Source organism: Chiloscyllium plagiosum, unplaced genomic scaffold (assembly GCF_037043375.1).
Source record: "Chiloscyllium plagiosum isolate Xiang-an unplaced genomic scaffold, Cpla_swu_hap1 HiC_scaffold_33, whole genome shotgun sequence".
NCBI lineage: Eukaryota > Metazoa > Chordata > Chondrichthyes > Orectolobiformes > Hemiscylliidae > Chiloscyllium > Chiloscyllium plagiosum.
This window is the reverse complement of record NW_028270171.1, coordinates 15,278,070-15,297,974: the sequence shown is the minus strand read 5'-3', so window position 1 is coordinate 15,297,974 and position 19,905 is coordinate 15,278,070. Positions and strand designations below refer to the sequence as shown.

The 19,905-nt window shown below is 44.4% G+C and overlaps 1 protein-coding gene across 2 annotated transcripts in view; it reads left to right on the top strand.

Annotated features, from left to right (window-relative positions):
• Positions 1-1,805: 1,805 nt before the first annotated feature.
• LOC122542245 (casein kinase I) overlaps positions 1,806-19,905 on the top strand; it is a 58,027-nt gene continuing 39,927 nt past the window's right edge. The window contains exons 1-2 of one of the 2 annotated variants that reach the window (XM_043679783.2): positions 1,806-1,852; positions 2,163-2,250. In XM_043679783.2, coding sequence (XP_043535718.1) covers positions 2,175-2,250 — 76 coding nt within the window. In that variant the 5' untranslated portion in view covers positions 1,806-1,852; positions 2,163-2,174. Of the gene's footprint in view, positions 1,853-2,109; positions 2,251-19,905 lie in introns of those variants that run through there. The other variant, XM_087978305.1, reaches the window with a different exon arrangement.

Genomic DNA, 19,905 nt, shown 5'->3' with positions numbered 1-19,905 from the left:
ATCAAGATGAAGCATTTCTGCAGTGATCAGAACATGATTGACCAAGAGGATCTCATTGACAGTGAGTTCTCTGAGTGGGGCTGTTAACCTAAACCAATCAGGGAATCCTGGCTGACAGATATAAACAGGAGTCTCCACACCTGCACACACATACCAGGGGTGCTGGGGAAAAAATAAGCACTACCGCACTTAGGTGGTAGTGTGGGGGTTAAATTATAGAAAAAAAAAGAGAAAAAAAATAAACAGGAGTCTCTTCTCTGTAAACTGGTTGAACGGTAGGGTTTGGGGCTTGGCTTTGCTGCTCCTCTCTCTTGAAAAATTGCAGTTGTATACAGCTGTAAATGTTAACTGTTTTTTGTAAATTGTGTTTTGTAATTGCTTAATAAAGTAAAAGTCTCAGGGATTCTCTTCGCTCTAAGGACTGGCTCTGAGCTCGCTGGTCAGAGTCCATGTACTGTGCACTTGTAAATAAAAGGTGACTTGGTGATGGGATACCAGCCTCTGTGGAGTTATTTCAGTTTCCTTCTCCTCTTTACTTCTTCCCACGCTCAACCTTTCAAGAGCTTTTGCATTTCACATTTTGTTGTGAAAGTTGAAAATAAAAGCAGAAAATGCTGGGGATGCTCAGTCAGGCAGCATTTGTGGAGAGAGAACAAGAGTTAACCTTTCAAATCTGTGACATTTCATCAGAATTCATAAATAGAGAAACAAAGTACTATGGATGCTGAAAGTCTGATCCCAGACCTGAAATAATTATTTTTCCTCTCTCTCCCTGCTGAGCATTTGCAGCATTTACTGTTCCCATTTGAAAATCTGACCCCAGACATGAAACAAACTCTTCTACTCTCCCTCTCCATTAAGCATTTTCACCAATGTACGTTTTTATTTGGAAATCTGATCACAGACCTATTTGACTCTCAGACAAAAACAGAAACTGTTGTACTCAACAGGTCTGGCAGCATCCGTGGAGACAGAAACACAGTAGATGTTTCAAGTTAAGTGAATTGTTACTGTTTTTGTTTCAAATCTTCAGCATTCGCATTTCATACGATCATAAAAGCCTTATAGTGCAGAAAGAGGCCATTCAGCCCATCGAGTCTGCACTGACCTCCAAAGAGCATCCCACCTGAACCTACCCCCTACCCCATGTGGACATTTTTTAAACATGGCCAATCCACCTAACCTGCACATCTTTGGGCTAGGTTAAAAACCACACAACACTGGCTGTAGCTACCTGATGAAGGAGCAGCATTCCGAAAGCTAGTACTTCCAAATAAACCTGTTGGAATATAACCTGGTGGTGTGTGATTTTTAACTTTGTTCACCCCAGTCCCACCCCGGTGCCTCCACCTCATCTTTGGACCGTGGGAGCAAGCCGGAGCACCTGGTAGAAACCCACGCAGACACGTGGAGAACATGCAAACTCCACACAGCCAGTCACCCAAGACTGGAATCGAATCTGGGCCCCTGGCGCTGTGTGACAGCAGTGCTAACTGCAGTTCTTTGTTTTATCTTTCTCTCTCTCTGCCTCTGCTGAGCATTTACAGCAATATCTGTTCCTATTTCAGATTTCCAGCATCCGCAGTATTCTGCCTTTGCTACCCAGATTGCTATTAGTGGCTTTTGCCACTGGGGTCAGAAAGTTGGAGCCTGCAGGCTAATTGCGGATTATGGTTGTACAATGGTAATTATCGCTTTAACTTCCACTCTCTCCCCCCCCCTTTCTCAACTCCCTTCCTGCAAGGTGGATGTCCATCCGGGTCCCGGCTCCCCGGTGACGTCAGCGGGGCAGGCTGGCCCTTGTAAATAATGGCGAGTCTCTGAGAGCGGGGCGGCTGCGGAGAGCGGGGAGGTAAGTCGGCGCGACAATCCCCTTCCATCCTCCCTCATTCAGGTATCGTCGACCGCGACAACCGGCGGATCAGAGGCCCCGCTTCCTCCCCGACAGTGGGGAGGGGATATTGGTGGAGATCGGCGTCGTTTTGCCTCTTAAATCGGCGGGGAAAGAAGTCCTTGTCCCCCCTCTCTCTCTCTCTCTCTTTTCCCCCCTCCCCCATCCTTACATTATAAGCAATGGCTGCGGTTTGCAGTCACAAGGGGCTGGTTCCCAACAATCAAAAGAAGGTGCAAAAACTAACATTATTCCCTTTTTTTTTCTACAGAGTAAAATAAAAATGGAGCTGCGAGTTGGGAACAAATACAGGCTGGGCAGGAAGATTGGCAGTGGCTCCTTTGGTGACATTTATCTGGGTAAGTTACAGTGTTTTTAATTTTCTTTTGAAAATATTACACTTTGTTTGTAATGTCATTTTTCGAGGGGGTGCACCTTGTTTCAATTTAACAATAATCAGTGGGTGAAGCTAGTGTTTTTAATGTTTAAAAGCAACTTGGAGTTTTTTTGGTGTTTTGTTTTGAGTGAATTTATTTTTGTGTTTTCCAATTTTAAAATAGGTCTGTGATTTAAAATTGGGCTTTGGAGTATTTTGTCTGTTATTGTGACTTGTGCCTTCTGCTCGGCTTGTGCCCTCCTGTAAAGGGAGCAGCTGTTAAAGTTGCTGTTGGTGTCGATGGCTGTTGTCAAGACCTGTCTTTTTTGATAATTAAACAGAAATGGGACTTAATTTTCTGTCTGTCAGACTCTCTTCTCTCCTCTCAAATTGTCAAAAAGTCTGCCTGTGGGCTTGTGTCAAAATTGGTTGGAAGTCAAGTGTTTTTGGACTGTAAGTACATGGGAAATAGTGGATGAGATGGCTGTAAGGGGTTGACTTGCTCCTCCCTACCACTCCTCCTGGGCATTCCATCTTTCCAACTAAAAAGTTCAGAATTTCTAAACCATCTGGCACTAATCTATCTTCTGTAGTGTCAGAGTGGTGTCTCCACAGAGACCTGGCCCCGTGTCAGGGCTAACCCTCCAAGCCATTTCAATCTAGGGTCTTTGGGTACTCTGGAGTTAGAGCAAAAAGCCAATTTGTCCTCAAGTGGAAGGACTATACATAAGGTTGAAAGTTTTGTTACTGAGAAGACCTGATTTCCATTTTATTGTTAGGAAGATCACCAAGCAGGATCCCCCATTTCCACTCCCCCATTTAAATGTCAAGTTATAAAGGCATCTCTAGCTATACTTGTGCAGCTCTCTTTGAGAGAAGGTGGCTTCAGAAATCTTTTCTCTGCAGTGCAAGCAAGGGTGTTTGATTTCTTGGGACTGCCTGAAGGAAGAGCGCCTGTGGTCATTCCCATTGCTATGAAGTGGAGCCATTTTGACAAAGATATTCCAATAATTGACAATAGCAAAATGGTTTAACAAACAAGGGGATGTTTCCCTAGAGACTGCTCCTGATGATTGAAGCCAGTCTGGAGTTAAAAGTTGGAGGAAATGTTTTTGTTAGGAATACTTCCTAGCAAGAGCAAAGTAATTTCTCTTGACTTTCTTTCCCAGTAATGGTGTCAAACTGCAGAGTTTGAGTTAGTCTGATTAGCATGATGACTTGAGTAGAGTACGTGTACATCCTGTCGTTTCTTGTCTCCCTTGAGGATTCTGTTTATGTATTCTGCTGTTGAAATACAAGCTGTTGGTCCTACTCCAGTCTGACATATTCCAATTGCTCTTAAGCTTATTTCTAATATGTAAAATGCTGAAATTTGATTTTGACATGACATTTACCCCCTTTTTTTAAATGATGGTCGGAATTTACAAAGCAGAACGAGCTGGTGTTGCCTAATTTTCCAGCTCTATCTATTCTCACCAGTGGGGAAGGTTTGGGGCTTGTGTCAGAACATCAGGAGCTTGAGGTGTGTGCGCTTTTGTTTGCTTGCGGGTGGAAGTTAATCAAGACAACATGTTAACCTGACTAATTTGAAACTTGTCTTCAAGGTGTGACCGTTTGCTTTCCCAAAAGGTTTGACATGTCTCTCCACCCCCCCCCCCCGACAAAAGACTTCAAAATTATCTCTCGTGCTCACACTGTGGTGCTTGCTTCTGTTAAATATTCTGCTAGGAAGATGGGTCATTCAGACAGCACTGTTCTGCTCGCAGTTGCCCCAGAGTGGTTGTGTGCCACTTTTTTTGACAGCCTTCATGAAACAGCCTCAATGTAAAAATTGAACACTTAACTATTGAAGTGTCAATACTTATAGACTGTGCTCTAGTAAACGAGTTGAGAAAAATTCAGACTGACATCAACTGTAAGTGTAGTACTGAAACCTGTTTAATGTGATTGATGCCAGCATGTAGTTTAGAAAAGGTTCCTAGATTACGAAAGGCAGATTTGCATTTATGTAGCTTTTTTTTTCCAAAACTTCAAGACTTTCCAAAGTGCTTTCTGATATGGTCAGTGTTTTTGGTGTGATTGCAGCAGTAATTTTACCAACAAAGATCCTGCAAACAACAATGCAATAAAGAAAAACATTAAACTTTTTTTTAATTTCATGATCTTGAATTGGAGAAAGATATAGGTCCAGATAGTTGGTAGAACACCAGGGGATTTTGCCTTAACATCCATTTGACATGGTAAGTGGCCTCTCAGTTTGTTGTTTCATGCAAAAAGCAGCACCTTTTGACATTGTCGCTCTGCATTGGTGCAAGTGCTGGAACCTCAGGCCGTGGAGTGTGTCCATTTGTTATGAGGCTTGAACCCACTTTCTGGCCTGGGAGACAAATCTGCCCATGGTTGACAATGTGTCTGCTGTAATACTTCTACACCTCTGGTTACTTGATGCTTTTTGATGCAGTGTGAACATCCTATGACTGTCTGGTCGTCTCCACATGCCTGAGTTCGAACTAAAACCTCCATTTGTCTTTTGTTGCACTTGTTGTACACGTGCAAATGTTTCCCTCTGGGATTATAAAAATCCTAGCGATAAATGAGTTTGGTTTTTGAGGTCGGACCTTGCTTTGGAACTGATTTGTAATTAGGTTTGGGGTGATGGTTTTGGGGGGGGGGGGGGGGGGCAGTGATCAAATGATCTGTTTCAGTAGTTGATATTGATGGAGGGACAAAAATTGAACAAAGCAAGGGTTTTACCAAAATCAGTGTCATCCAAAATGGTGGCTATTCGTACCAGATATTCCTAGCTGCTGCTTCAAATAGATAATTAATTCAAGCCTACCTGTTGGAAGGTCCTCCATTGCTAATTTTACTTTGGCACAGTCTGAAGCAAGGAAAATGTACAGGTGATTAGAACACTAAATCAAGACTGTATAATAGTGGCAGATAGAAAATTTTGCATAACTTGAGCTGCACACTCTCTACAGAAATGAGTAGAGTTTGTACGTCATTGTAGTTGAGGACCCTGAGATTTTGTTGCTGTTGCGAAAACCTGGCCTTGAAATTTCACTGGGAGTATTGGTGAGTGTAATGTATTTTTGGGTTTCTGTCTGTGCTGTTCTATTTGACAGCAATCTTCTGATTTGAAATAAATTGGTTAATGAGGTCACAAAGGAACTTTTATACTCAAATGAAATGACTTTTTATATATAAGGTGCAGGGGTAGGTCACAAAGCTCTTAAGATGCGTAACAATAACAGTTATTGCTAAAGGAGGTGTTAATACATGGTGACCGAAAAAGACCTGATCACTGAGATGGTTTTTTTTTTAAAGAGCAATCCTGAGATGTTTAAGAAGGTAATGGGGCGTCACCAGCTTAAGTCAAGGCTACCAACGATGGGATAAGAGGGTGAATTTTATGGGGGTTGGGTAAAACATCCAAGCACTGTATGAACTCGGGACTTTCAGGGCTGGTGGCTGCTGCATTCCAACTGAAGCAGACTGTAGAAGAACAGGAAACCACTCCAGGTCAGCTGTGGTAAGTTGTCCATTCTTGATGCAAAAACTGCAAAGCAAAAAGTTTGCAGTGAGTTGAGATTTGTGAACCATGGAAGCTGATAGTTCAACTGGAAAAGCATTGCAATATCTGAATCTGGGATTGGAAATGGCCTGTACCATTCTACAGCAGCTGGACTGTGCAAGTGTGATTTTAATGGATGGTCATTGATATTGTTTCCTCACAAATGTGCAGCCTCAGCTTGGTTGAGTGAATGCAGAGATTGCTAATCTTCTGGAGAGGAGTTTTTTTTTTGTTGCAGGGTCAAAGATCATGAAATCCCACTGTTAAGCTTGAGGAAATTGCAGCTCATCCGTATGTTGAACAGATGTTCTGGCTGTGGTCCAGACTGCAAAAGTATGTAGTTCTGTAGGTGACAGCAGGAGCTGGCTGTTATGACCCATCCTTCAGTGAGGGCTAGGGTGAAATGCTCTGTAGTTCCTGAAGTTATTCGTTTTAGGGTCAAGAAGCAAGATTGAGTGATTAGTATGATATGAATGGATTTCAAAAAGCAGGAGGTGGCTTATGTTTCACATGATTTGATGGAAAAGTATTTTGACTTGATGGAGTTGGATTTGGTTGGTGGGACTCTGCATCCCAATGATCTGATTCATTTTATGACAGAAATGTAAAGATCATTTTAATGTTGCAATGAGTGGTGTGAAAGATTGGTTGATTTGTAAAGAATAGTTTGGGTCTTAAATGCTTTAAGATAATGTGTATAGTGGGTGTTTACTTTTGGCAGAAGGTAGTGAGACAGAGTTTAATGTAATCCAGCCACATCTGGTGATGCATGTCTCAGTTGTGTGCCAGGTTATGAAGTCTGTACCCTATGGACTTGAGGGATAGATAATTGGGGGCTGTTCGAGGGGGAGAGAATATTTTAGTTGTGCTGAGGAGAGCAATTGAAGTGAGAGATGACCAACGTAGTCATACAGCGCAAAAACAGACCCTTTAGTCCAACTTGTCCATGCTGACCAATCTTCTAAAACGAAAAGAGCTAAGAGCTGCAAGGAGGGGACATGAAAGGTCCTTAGTCGGTAGGATTAGGGAAAACCCTAAGGCTTTCTATAGGTATGTTAGGAATAAAAGAATGACTAGGGTAGGAATAGGTCCAGTCAAGGATAGTAGTGGGAAGTTGCGTGTGGAGGCGGAAGAGATTGGGGAGACACTGAATGAATACTTTTCTTCAGTATTTACTCAGGAACAGGGCATTGTCGTCGATGTGAATACTGAGACACAAATAAGTAGAATGGAAGACTTTGAGGTATGTAGAGAAGAGGTGTTGGAAATCCTGGAAAAGGTGAAAATAGATAAGTCCCCTGGGCCTGATGGCATTTATCCTAGGATTCTCTGGGAAGCAAGGAAGGAGATTGCAGAGCCATTGGCCTTGATTTTTATGTCCTCTTTGTCTACAGGAGTAGTGCCAGAAGACTGGAGGATAGCAAATGTGGTTCCCTTGTTCAAAAAGGGGAGTAGGGATAACCGTAGTAACTATAGGCCGGTGAGTCTCACTTCTGTTGTGGGCAAAGTCTTAGAGAGAATTGTAAGGGATAGGATTTATGCACATCTGGATAGGAATAATGTGATCAAGGATAGTCAGCATGGTTTTGTGAAGGGCAGGTCGTGCCTCACAAACCTTATTGAATTCTTTGAAAAGGTGACGAAGGAGGTTGATGAGGGGAAAGCGGTAGATGTGGTATATATGGATTTTAGTAAGGCGTTTGATAAGGTTCCCCATGGTAGGCTACTGCAGAAAATACGGAGATATGGCATTGAGGGTGAGTTGGAGGTTTGGATTAGGAATTGGCTAGATGGAAGAAGACAAAGGGTAGTAGTTGATGGCAAAGTTTCTTCATGGAGTGCCGTCACTAGTGGTGTTCCGCAAGGATCTGTTTTGGGACCATTGCTGTTTGTCATTTTTATAAATGACCTGGAAGAGGGGTTAGAAGGTTGGGTGAGCAAGTTTGCGGATGATACGAAAGTCGGAGGAGTTGTTGACAGTGAGGAAGGATGTGGCAGGTTACAGCAGGATATAGAGAAGCTGCAGAGCTGGGCAGAAAGGTGGCAAATGGAATTCAATGTAGCTAACTGTGAGGTGATTCACTTTGGGAAGAATAACAAAAAGATGGGGTACTGGGCTAATGGTCGGATACTTGGTAGTGTGGATGAGCAGAGGGATCTTGGTGTCCATGTACACCGATCTCTGAAAGTTGCCACCCAGGTAAATAGTGCGGTGAAGAAGGCATATGGCGTACTGGCTTTTATTGGTAGAGGAATTGAGTTCCGGAGTCCTGAGGTCATGTTGCAGTTGTATAAGACTCTGGTGCGGCCGCATCTGGAATATTGTGTGCAGTTTTGGTCGCCATACTATAGGAAGGATGTGGAGGCACTGGAACGGGTGCAGAGGAGGTTTACCAGGATGTTGCCTGGTATGGAAGGAAGATCATATGAGGAAAGACTGAGACACTTGGGGCTGTTTTCATTAGAGAAAAGAAGGTTTAGGGGTGACTTGATTGAGGTGTACAAGATGATTAGGGGGTTAGATAGAGTTGACAATGTGAACCTTTTCCCGCGTATGGAGTCGGGTATTACATGGGGGCATAGCTTTAAATTAAGGGGGGGTAGATATAGGACTGAAGTTAGGGGTAGGTTCTTCACTCAGCGAGTCGTAAGTTCATGGAATGCCCTGCCAGTAGCAGTGGTGGACTCTCCCTCTTTATGGGCATTTAAGCGGGCATTGGATAGGTATATGGAGGATAGTGGGTTAGTATAGGATCGGCGCAACATCGAGGGCCAAAGGACCTGTACTGCGCTGTATTCTTCTATGTTCTATGTTCTAAAATAAACTAGTGCCACTTGCCAATGTTTGGCCCGTATCCCTCTAAGCCTTTCCTATTCGTTGTTGCTGGTGACAAGAACATCAAAAGGTAGAAATAATTGAGCTGCAAAAGAGAATCATAGTGTCGAAGATAAGGCAGTTGAGAATTTAAAAGTGCATGGCAAGCGTTTTGTTTTTGGAGCCTTTTTAGGCCTGATGTAGATGAGATGCAAATGAAAAGGAAAATATTGAACTAACTTCCTGCACCTCTCACTGAGGTGCTGACAAGGTTCCGGAGTCTATAGAGGCTGGTGAATTCCGAAGAGAACAAGCTCAGAGCCATTGGGTAGGGTGGGGTGATGGCCACTTGCTTGATAGAGAATGGGGGAAAACAGAGGGTTTGAACAGGGTGAGGTGTTTGAAATAGAAAATGGCAATGTGATGACAGCCGTGGGTTAGTTTGAACAAGGCAAGTAATGGGATGTATAGACAGGAATAGGTAGGCTTAGCACTCTGGTCATGTGCTGTGTATTACTACTGTGCTAAATTTGTGCATGTTTTCATCTCATTTAAAATTGCTTGGTGAGGTTAAATGACGAAACATTTTAACCTTGGTACTTTGTATTCCGAGTTACCTAGTTAATTGCCGTATAGTATAAATATCCCATCCTCCATTGTGAAAACTATGTGCCATCTTAAAAGAACTTGCAACAAATCTGCTTCCTCCAAATTAACAACAGAAACAAAGTGCAGGAAATGATGTTGCTTGGCCTCAAAATTTTAGTTCTGATACCGTCAACAGACTCAATATTAACTGTTTTCTTTACACAGACAATGCCAGACTGAGTTTTACCAGAAATTTCTGACTTTGCCCCACATAATGCTAAGAATAGTCATTGTAATATATTTTGAGGTTCTGAGGATTCTGAATACAGGTTGAAAAGTAGTTATCAGAAGTGAATTGGATAAATACCTAAATAAGGAAAGCATGGAAAAATTGAGTTAGAGTTAATTTGAAAGAACCAGTAGAGTATTGATGGGTTGAATGGCTTTTCTTGTGCTGTGAAATGTTTTGCAACAACATGCAGATTGCAAATGGGGAGAACGACACTTGGGAGTGGATTTTGATTCACTTGAGTGAACCTGTCTTTTTTTTTCCCTTTTGGCACATTTCTACCTCTACGACTCCTTTCTCCAATTAGCCCCCCCCTCCCGCCTATGATTTCCATTTGTTTGCCAGCAGGGTATCAGGGGCTTGTGGGAAAGGTAAGCTTTTCTGTACTGTGGTTTTGAGGAATGTGCATTCTGTACCTTTTTTTTTCTCTTTTTCCTAGCAGGGTTGGACTGGTCTGCCCAGTTTTGCTTTGCTTGTAAAGACTGGTGAAAATTTGAGTTCTGTTGTTTTCACTGAAATCCATTAACTTGTGGTTTTAAGCCCTCATTTTGGGTTTCCAGGGGAAGGCATGTTCTTTTGACATTACCCATTTTCTTTCCATACAGAGCCTGCAGTGTTTTTTTGAATGGGATGGCAGTGCAGGACACTGCATTTATACTATCTGATGACATCCTAAGCAATTCTCATGCAAGTTTCATAATGTGGCTACTGTTATGGGCAATTGCAGAGACATGGTTTTTTTAAAACAGATCAGAACTCTCAGACCAGTAATCAAGTTGTATTAGACAATAGACAATAGGTGCAGGAGTAGGCCATTCAGCCCTTCGAGCCTGCACCGCCATTCAATATAATCATGCATGATCATTCCTAATCAGTATCCTGTTCCTGCTTTATCTCCATAACCCTTGATTCCACTATCTTTGAGAGCTCTATCCAACTCTTTCTTAAATGAATCCAGAGAGTGGGCCTCCACTGCCCTCTGGGGCAGAGCATTCCACACAGCCACCACTCTCTGGGTGAAGAAGTTTCTCCTGAGCTCTGTCCTAAATGGTCTACCCCATATTTTTAAGCTGTGTCCTCTGGTTCGGCACTCACCCATCAGTGGAAACGTGTTTCCTACTGCCAGTGTGTCCAATCCTTTCATAATCTTATACGTCTCAATCAGATCCCCTCTCAATCTTCGAAACTCAAGGGTATACAAGCCCAGTCGCTTCAGTCTTTCAGTGTAAGGTAATCCTGCCATTCCAGGAATTGACCTCGTGAACCTACGCTGCACTCCCTCAATAGCCAGAATGTCTTTTCTCAAATTTGGAGACCAGAATGCACACAGTACTCCAGGTGTGGTCTCACCAGGGCCCTGTACAGCTGCAGAAGCACCTCTTTGCTTCTATACTCAATTCCTCTTGTTATGAAGGCCAGCATGCTATTAGCCTTCTTCACTACCTGCTGTACCTGCATGCTGGCCTTCATTGACTGGTGTACAAGAACACCCAGATCTCTCTGTACTGCCCCTTTACATAAATTGATTTCATTGAGGTAGTAGTCTGCCTTCCTGTTCTTGCCACCAAAGTGGATAACCATACATTTATCCACATTAAACTGCATCTGCCATGCATCTGACCACTTGCCTAACTTGTCCAGGTCACCCTGTAGTCTCCTAACATCCTCCTCACATTTCACCCTGCCACCCAGCTTTGTATCATCAGCAAATTTGCTAATGTTATTGCTGATCCCATCTTCTATATCATTAACATATATTGTAAAAAGCTGCGGTCCCAGCACGGTTCCCTGCGGTACCCCACTGGTCACTGCCTGCCATTCCGAAATGGAGCCGTTTATCACTACCCTTTGTTTCCTATTAGCCAACCAATTTTCAATCCAATCTAGTACTTTGCCCCCAACACCAATTTTACTCTAATTTTACTCACTAACCTCCTGTGTGGGACTTTATCAAAATTTTCTGGAAGTCCAGGTACACTACATCTCCTGGATTTCCCTCGTCCAACCTCATAGTTACATCCTCAAAAAATTCCAGAAGATTAGTCAAGCATGATTTCCCCTTCATAAATCCATGCTGACTCTGTCCTATCCTGTTACTACTATCCAGATGTGCAGTAATTTCATCCTTTATAATAGACTCCAACATCTTTCCCACCACTGAGGTCAGACTAACTGGTCTATAATTTCCTGCTTTCTCTCTCCCACCTTTCTTAAAAAGTGGTATAACATTAGCCACCCTCCAATCCTCAGGAACCGACCCCGAATCTATTGAACTCTGGAAAATAATCACCAACGCATCCACGATTTCCCGAGCCACCTCCTTCAGTACCCTGGGATGCAGACCATCAGGCCATGGGGACTTATCAACCTTCAGACCTAACAGTCCCTCTAACACCAAATCCTGGCAAATATAAATTCCCTTAAGTTCAGGTCCTTCAGCCGCTGTTACCTCGGGGAAATTGCTTGTCTTCCCCAGTGAACACAGATCTGAAGTACCCATTTAATTCCTCTGCCATTTCTTTGTTCCTAGTAATATATTCCCCTGTTTCTGTCTTCAAGGGCCCAATTTTTGTCCTAACCATTGTCTATTGTCCCTGCCTAACCTCTTCATTCTTAAGAAAACTAGTAGATGGAGAGACCCTTTGGTAGTGAATGCGCACCACCATGATGACAGTTGTTCAATGCCATGTCTATATTTTAGCTGTAAGAATTGTAAAACAACAACTTTTAAAAGCAATGTTGCTATGCGTAAATGATTTTGTATGTTATTTACAAGTCTATATAAATTGTCTTTTGACACTACTCAAGACAGTGTAGTACAGAGGAACCTCAATTATTCGGCAAGATCGGAAGGTCCCAATGCTCAGCTAACTGATATCCAGCATTCGATTATCTGGAATTTGATTAACCAAATGAAATACTCCCTGCCTGTATCCTTTGGATAATCGAGATTCCTCTGCGGTTTGTTTCTGTAGTCATAGTTTTAATTGCACTGACTAAATTGTTAAATATTTGATCCCTGTTTGGCGTTTTCATCAATGAATAAAATCCAAGATGGGAATAGAGAGCAAATCTGATTCGCGAGTCGCAATTGTGCATCAAAGCTGAAACTTGAATGCTAAACTGTTTGTGGAGAAGCAAGGAATTTCTAAACTGGTGTTTCTGATTATGGGCCTCAGATGCAAATGAATTATGGTGCTTTAATTGGAAGGTGTCAATGTGCTGAACCCAATGTTGCAGATCACGTGAAGTGCAAAATTACCATGGCCATGAATAAGACTTGGTAGGCTTGCACCGTTTGTTTATGGGTCCTTCATCTAAATACAGTGAAATAGAATGTGAAGGCAGGAAAGGGAGGGACCAGAGCACAGCATCTGACCAACCAAATTCTTGCTGTGCATTTGATTTTTAGTAATCAAAAAGTTTCAGAATTCAAAATAGTGTTCCCTTGCCTGCCATGCAAAAAGTGCAAAACTTCCTTTTTTTGACAACACCATCCACTTCAATGATGGTGGTAGTAGGTGAATCCCAGATGGGGATACAGTTTGGCTAATCTAGCCTCTTAAATCAAGATGTTCAGGCAACCCCCTGATGCTGGTCAACCAATCACCATGCCGTGCCATCGCTTGGCATGGATCTCCAGGCATCTGTCCCAGAAGTTTGTTGTGTTGACCATCCTATGCCTGGTTCAGAAGTTGAATTGAAACCCAGCAAGTATTTTTAAATGTGCATTCATTTGAATGGAACTGAGCAATTTTGACTGTCATACTCCACTGAGGAGGAGGTATTGTTTGGCATATTGGCTGCTTAATGTTGCTGCTTGCTTAAGTGGAAAGCTAAATTGGAAACCCATATCTGTAGAATTTGGGCAAGTGAAACGAGATTGCGCCCATTTTTTTTCTGAAACTGCTGGAAGGAGAAACTGGCATCAACTGAACGAGACAGCAGGTGAGGTCACAGGAAGACCTGAGGCTTGAAACTACGCTACTGAGATAGTGATTGGAAAGGATGAGGGGCAATTCTGCATTATGAACATACAAAGCTTACAATCTCAAGTGATCAGGTAAATTTGGAACTGGTTTTTACATGCAAAATGCAGCAAAGCTCTTAGAAGCATTGACACGCAATTGATTTTTTGATTAAAGCCTGAGGCTCTTCAATGTTTTTTTCAAAACTTTGATTACAATGATGTAATTCAGCATAGTTGCGATAAGTCACAGAAATCATAAGTTGTCATCTTTCTGTTAAAATTGATAGTACTCAAGATGCAACCATATCTTTACATTATGTTGAAAACAATTCACCTGAACAGCAGTGTGTTTTATTTTTATGTAAGTTGGTTTAGAGCATCCTAAAGGCAAATCTCTTTCTCAAAGAGATTACTTGGATTATTCAGCATCAACACTGTCTGAGGAGGCAATGTTGATAGCAACTTGAATGTGTATAGCTGCTTTGTGTCATAAATATCCTGGTGTGCTTCAGATTTCTTACTGAGAAGACTTTGGCCAAAGGTGGAAATTCCATTTTAGTTTAAGCTCCAGATTTCAACTGCAACAGGATGGCGTCCAACTATTTGTCACAGCTCTTTTACATTGTAATGCTTCACACAGCCGGAATTGATGTTGGTAGTGGCATGAGGTGGTCTAGATTTACTATAGAGGTAAAAACAATGACTGCAGATGCTGGAAACCAGATTCTGGATCAGTGGTGCTGGAAGAGCACAGCAATTCAGGCAGCATCCGAGGACAGGCAAAATCGACGTTTCGGGCAAAAGCCCTTCATCAGGAATAAAGGCAGAGAGCCTGAAGCGTGGAGAGATAAGCTAGAGGAGGGTGGGGGTGGGGAGAGAGTGGCATAGAGTACAATAGGTCAGTGGGGAAGGAGATTAAGGTGATAGGTCAGGGAGGAGAGGGTGGAGTGGTTAGGTGGAAAAGGAGCTAGGCAAGTCGGACAAGTCCGGACAGGTCAAGGGGACAGTGTGGAGCTGGAAATTAGTCTCCTTCCCCACTGACCTATTGTACTCTATGCTACTCTCTCCCCACCCCCACCCTCCTCTAGTTTATCTCCACGCTTCAGGCTCTCTGCCTTTATTCCTGATGAAGGGCTTTTGCCCGAAACGTCGATTTTGCCTGTCCTCGGATGCTGCCTGAATTGCTGTGCTCTTCCAGCACCACTGATCCAGAATCTAGATTTACTATAGAGCCAATCAAGAGACTCAACTGGGTTTAGTTTGTTTTTTAAAGAACGTTCAAAATGCTAATATTTATTGAGAGAGAAAATCCCTCTTTTTAGCAAAGCAAGTTGCTGAATCTGTACAGTTAGGGGAAAATAATCTGAGCAGTTCAGTCGAAGGAATGAAATTGCCTGCAGTCAAATGGCATCATTTTGAATTGAATTCTCCAACCTAAACATTGACATTGTCCACCCCCAGCTTTTCCACATCATGGACCTGAGAAGACAAATGTAAAGATCTCTCACCCTGGTATTGTGATTTCTAACTTTTTCTGGTCAATATAGTCTAATTTCAAAGCGTGATTGAGTTACTTTGGCTAGCTGTATAGGCTACATGCACCTGACTGAGTCAGTGACATGAGGCTGAGTGATTCCACAGCAGTACTTCTAATGTTCTCTGGGTTCGATGGAACCCAGAGCTAACACCAGTGTCCTCCTTTTTAAAATCCGATCCACAAACCTCTGGGAGGGAAGATCTCTTGCAAAATCAACTGTTAAACTGGAGACACCTTTTTTTTTTAATTGACTCTGTTGTCTAGTGGTTAGTGTTCCAGAGAAGGACAAAGAAAATGCAGAGGATGTTTTGAAGCTTCACCTGAAAGGTGACAGCATTAACACGAATGACCTGACTGGGAGGAGCTTGCTACCAGCTGTTCCAAATGGCAACAACTACATAACGTTTCAAGTTCAAATGCTTTTACATGGTGGGATCAAGAAAAGAAGGAAATCCTGCACTCTGGATCCTACTACTTGTGGAACATCCTGCCTCGAGCCCAAAGATCGGATGGTCAAAGTTGACCTGTTTGGCCCCTTGAAGATCTGTTGCAGAATGTGCCCTTTAGGAAATGTTGACCCCTACATGAGAGATGGCCACCGATCACTGTTTACAGCACACCAATATAGGGTAAAAACAATGACTGCAGATGCTGGAAACCAGATTCTGGATTAGTGGTGCTGGAAGAGCAGTTCAGGCAGCATCCAAGGAGCAGCGAAATTGACGTTTCGGGCAAAAGCCCTTCAGCAGGAATAAAGGCAGAGAGCCTGAAGCGTGGAGAGATAAGCTAGAGGAGGGTGGGGAGAAAGTAGCATAGAGTTCAATAGGTGAGTGGGGGAAGGGATGAAGGTGATAGGTCAGGGAGGAGAGGGTGAAGTGGATAGGTGGAAAAGGAGATAGGCAGGTAGGACAAGTCATGGGGACAGTGCTGAGCTGGAAGTTACTTAGACACCGTTAGCCATGCGGCTGATGCAGCTGCCACCCCCACGCTGATTGTCACTTCCGCCCACACCATGGCCACTCCCACAACCACTTCCACCCCTCACAATTCCTCATGCATCACACGTGACATCACTTCCGCCCCTCACATCATCGCTGATGCCACACGCTCAGTGACTTCCGCCACCCCTACTGCCGTGGTCACCACCACTTCCGCACCCACCAGCACCACTCACCTGCATTCTGCTGACATGCCCCCCCACAGACCCCACTGTCACTATCCCCACCCCCCAGAACCCCGAGGGGGAACACTACCCCTGCTCATGACTCCACCCCCATTCCCCCCACCACCACACCCACTTCAGTTATAGGTTCCGCCCCCACTCCCAGCTCCACACCCACACCAGACCCCAGCTCCCAGCCCTGCTGAGTTTTCACCATCCCTCCAGACCTCCCCCTCACTGAGGATGAATGATCAGTCCTCAGCAAAGGACTCACCTTCATCCCCCTCCGTCCATGCATCAATGAATTTAATACATGCCGTGACATCGAACAATTCTTCCGTCGCCTCCGCCTCCGAGCTTACTTTCACAATCAGGATTCCCGCCCACTTTCCGAGGACCCCTTCGCCCACCTCCAACACACTGCATCCACCTGGACACCCCGTGCTGGCCTATTACTCGCCCTCGACCTCTTCATTTCTAACTGCCGCTGGAACATTAATCGCCACAACCTGTCTACCCCCCTCCCCCACTCCAACCTCTCACCCTCACAATGCGCAGCCCTCCAATCCCTCTGCTCCAATCCCAACCTCACCATCAAGCCAGCGGATAAAGGGGGCGCAATGGTAGTCTGGCGATCTGACCTCTACACTGCTGAAGCCAAACGCCAACTCGAGGACACCGCTTCCTACTGCCCCCTCAACCATGACCCCCCCCCCCATCACCAAACCATCATCTCCCAAACCATACAGAACCTCATCACCTTAGGAGATCTCCAACTCACAGCTTCCAACCTCATAGCCCGGGAACCCCGCACTGCCCGGTTCTACCTCCTTCCCAAGATCCACAAGCCACGCCACCCTGCCCGACCCATTGTCTCAGCATGCTCCTGCCCCACTGAACTCATCTCTACCTACCTCGACACTGTCCTATTTCCCCCCAGTCCAGGAACTCCCCACATACGTTCGAGACACCACCCACTTCCTCCACCTCCTCCAAGATTTCTGTTTTCCTCGGCCCCCAACTCCTCATCTTCACCATGGATATCCAATCCCTCTACACCTCCATCCGCCATGACCAGGGCCTCCAAGGCCTCCGTTTTTTCCTCTCCCGACGTCCCCAACAGTACCCTTCCACCGACACTCTCATTTGTTTGGCCAAACTGGTCCTCACCCTTAACAATTTCTCCTTCGAATCCTCCCACTTCCTCCAGACCAAAGGGGTAGCCATGGGCACACTTATGGGACCCAGCTATGCCTGTCTCTTTGTTGGCTACGTAGAACAGTTGATCTTGCGTAATTACACCGGCACCACTCCCCACCTCTTCCTCCGCTACATTGATGAGTGCATTGGCGCCACCTCGTGCTCCCGCGAGGAGGTTGAGCAATTCAGCAACTTCACCAACACATTCCACCCTGACCTTAAATTTACCTGGACCGTCTCTGACATCTCCCTCCCCTTCCTGGACCTCTCCATCTCCATTAATGACGACCGACTTGACACTGACATTTTTTACAAACCCACCAACTCCCACAGCTACCTGGATTACACCTCTTCCCACCCTACGTCTTGCAAAAATGCCATCCCGTATTCCCAATTCCTCCGCCTCCGCCGTGTCTGCTCCCAGGAGGACCAGTTCCACCACAGAACACAACAGATGGCCTCCTTCTTTAGAGACCGCAATTTCCCTTCCCACGTGGTTAAAGATGTCCTCCAATGCATCTCGTTCATATCCCGCACCTCTGCCCTCAGACCCCACCCCTCCAACCGTAACAAAGACAGAACCCCCCTGGTGCTCACCTTCCACCCTACCAACCTTCGCATAAACCAAATCATCCGCTGACATTTCTGCCACCTCCAAAAAGACCCCACCACCAGGGATATATTTCCCTCCCCACCCCTTTCCGCCTTCCGCAAAGACCGTTCTCTCAGTGAGTACCTGCTCAGGTCCACGCTGCCCCCCTCCCCTACAACCCACCCTCCCATCCTGGCACCTTCCCCTGCCACCACAGGAACTGTAAAACCTGCGCTCACACCTCCTCCCTCACCTCTATCCAAGGCCCTAAAGGAGCCTTCGACATCCATCAAAGTTTTACCTGCACATCCACTAATATCATTTATTGTATCCGTTGCTCCCAATGCGGGCTCCTCTACATTGGGGAGACTGGGCGCCTCCTAGCAGAGCGCTTTAGGGAACATCTCCGGGACACCCTCACCAATCAACCACACCGCCCCATGGCCCAACATTTCAACTCTCCCTCCCACTCTGCCAAGGACATGGAGGTCCTGGGCCTCCACCACCGCTCCCTCACCACCAGACGCCTGGAGGAAGAATGCCTCATCTTCTGCCTTGGAACACTTCAACCCCAAGGCATCAATGTGGACTTCACCAGTTTCCTCATTTCCCCTTCCCCCACCTCTCCCTAGTTCCAAACTTCCAGCTCAGCACTGTCCCCATGACTTGTCTGAACTTGTCCTACCTGCCTATCTCCTTTTCCACCTATCCACTCCACCCTCTCCTCCCTGACCTATCACCTTTATCCCCCTCCCCCACTCACCTATTGTACTCTATGCTACTTTCTCCACACCCCCACCCTCCTCTAGCTTATCTCTCCACGCTTCAGGCTCTCTGCCTTTATTCCTGCTGAAGGGCTTTTGCCTGAAACGTCGATTTCGCTGCTCCTTGGATGCTGCCTGAACTGCTGTGCTCTTCCAGCACCACTAATCCAGCACACCAATATAGTTCAGTGGGCACAGCTGAGCTTGTATTTTTGCTTGCCGCCCTATTCCTAACTATGCACTGCCGCCTTTCTTGTTTATTCAGCTTCCCCTCTTTAAATTAGAATACATATTGAATAATGTCCTTAAATGCATTCCTATTGCTCATTTCAGCTACTTTATAGAAGGAAGTTTTGCGTTCTCCACATTTTTTGAAGTTTCTCCATCTCATCCACTGAGCTTCAAAATTAAAACTTATCAATGACTGGTAGATTCTTCCTACCAATTCACTTAAGATATGGAACATGATCTACTCTTTTGAACTGCGAAAGGATCCTGAAATCAATCTAATCATTACTTAGGTGGGCAAAATATGATGGAACTATTTAGAATCTGTGCAAAGCCTACCTGTTTCGAAACCATGATAAACTTGGATCTGGTATTGACTCTTGCTTTGAAAGTGGACCATCCTTTGGGCATTATGTAAGGAAATGTAGTCTAATTTCTGAAATTGCAGTTGGTCACACCAGCAAACATTCATAGTCATGTTTTTGGCTCACTTTCGACTCGAAGGCCAGCTGACACCCCATCTTGAGGGTAACTAGGGATGGATGAGCAGTCACTAACATCCCATAAGTCAACTTTTTAAAATCCTTCCCTTTTTTTTAAATGAGTTTCAAACTAAATTGATACAGCTGCTTGGCATTTTTCCAACTCATTGTTTTGGAGGATTGAATGATGTTCTGTGGGAGGAGAATGTCAAAGTATACAATAAAAATGAATGTATTGTTTGCCATAATTGTAGAGAAGAGTGGGATGCTTTTTTACTTTTTTAGTATTTTTAGCAATTTTGTAATTTTTATGTGGAGAGGATAGAATGAATTAATATTCAATAATTCAAAAGGCCAAGTCACTTTCTGTAGCCTATGTCTTAGTTTGCATGTGGAAGCTTTTGATCCCTTTCAATAGCTGTTGTCTCAATAGA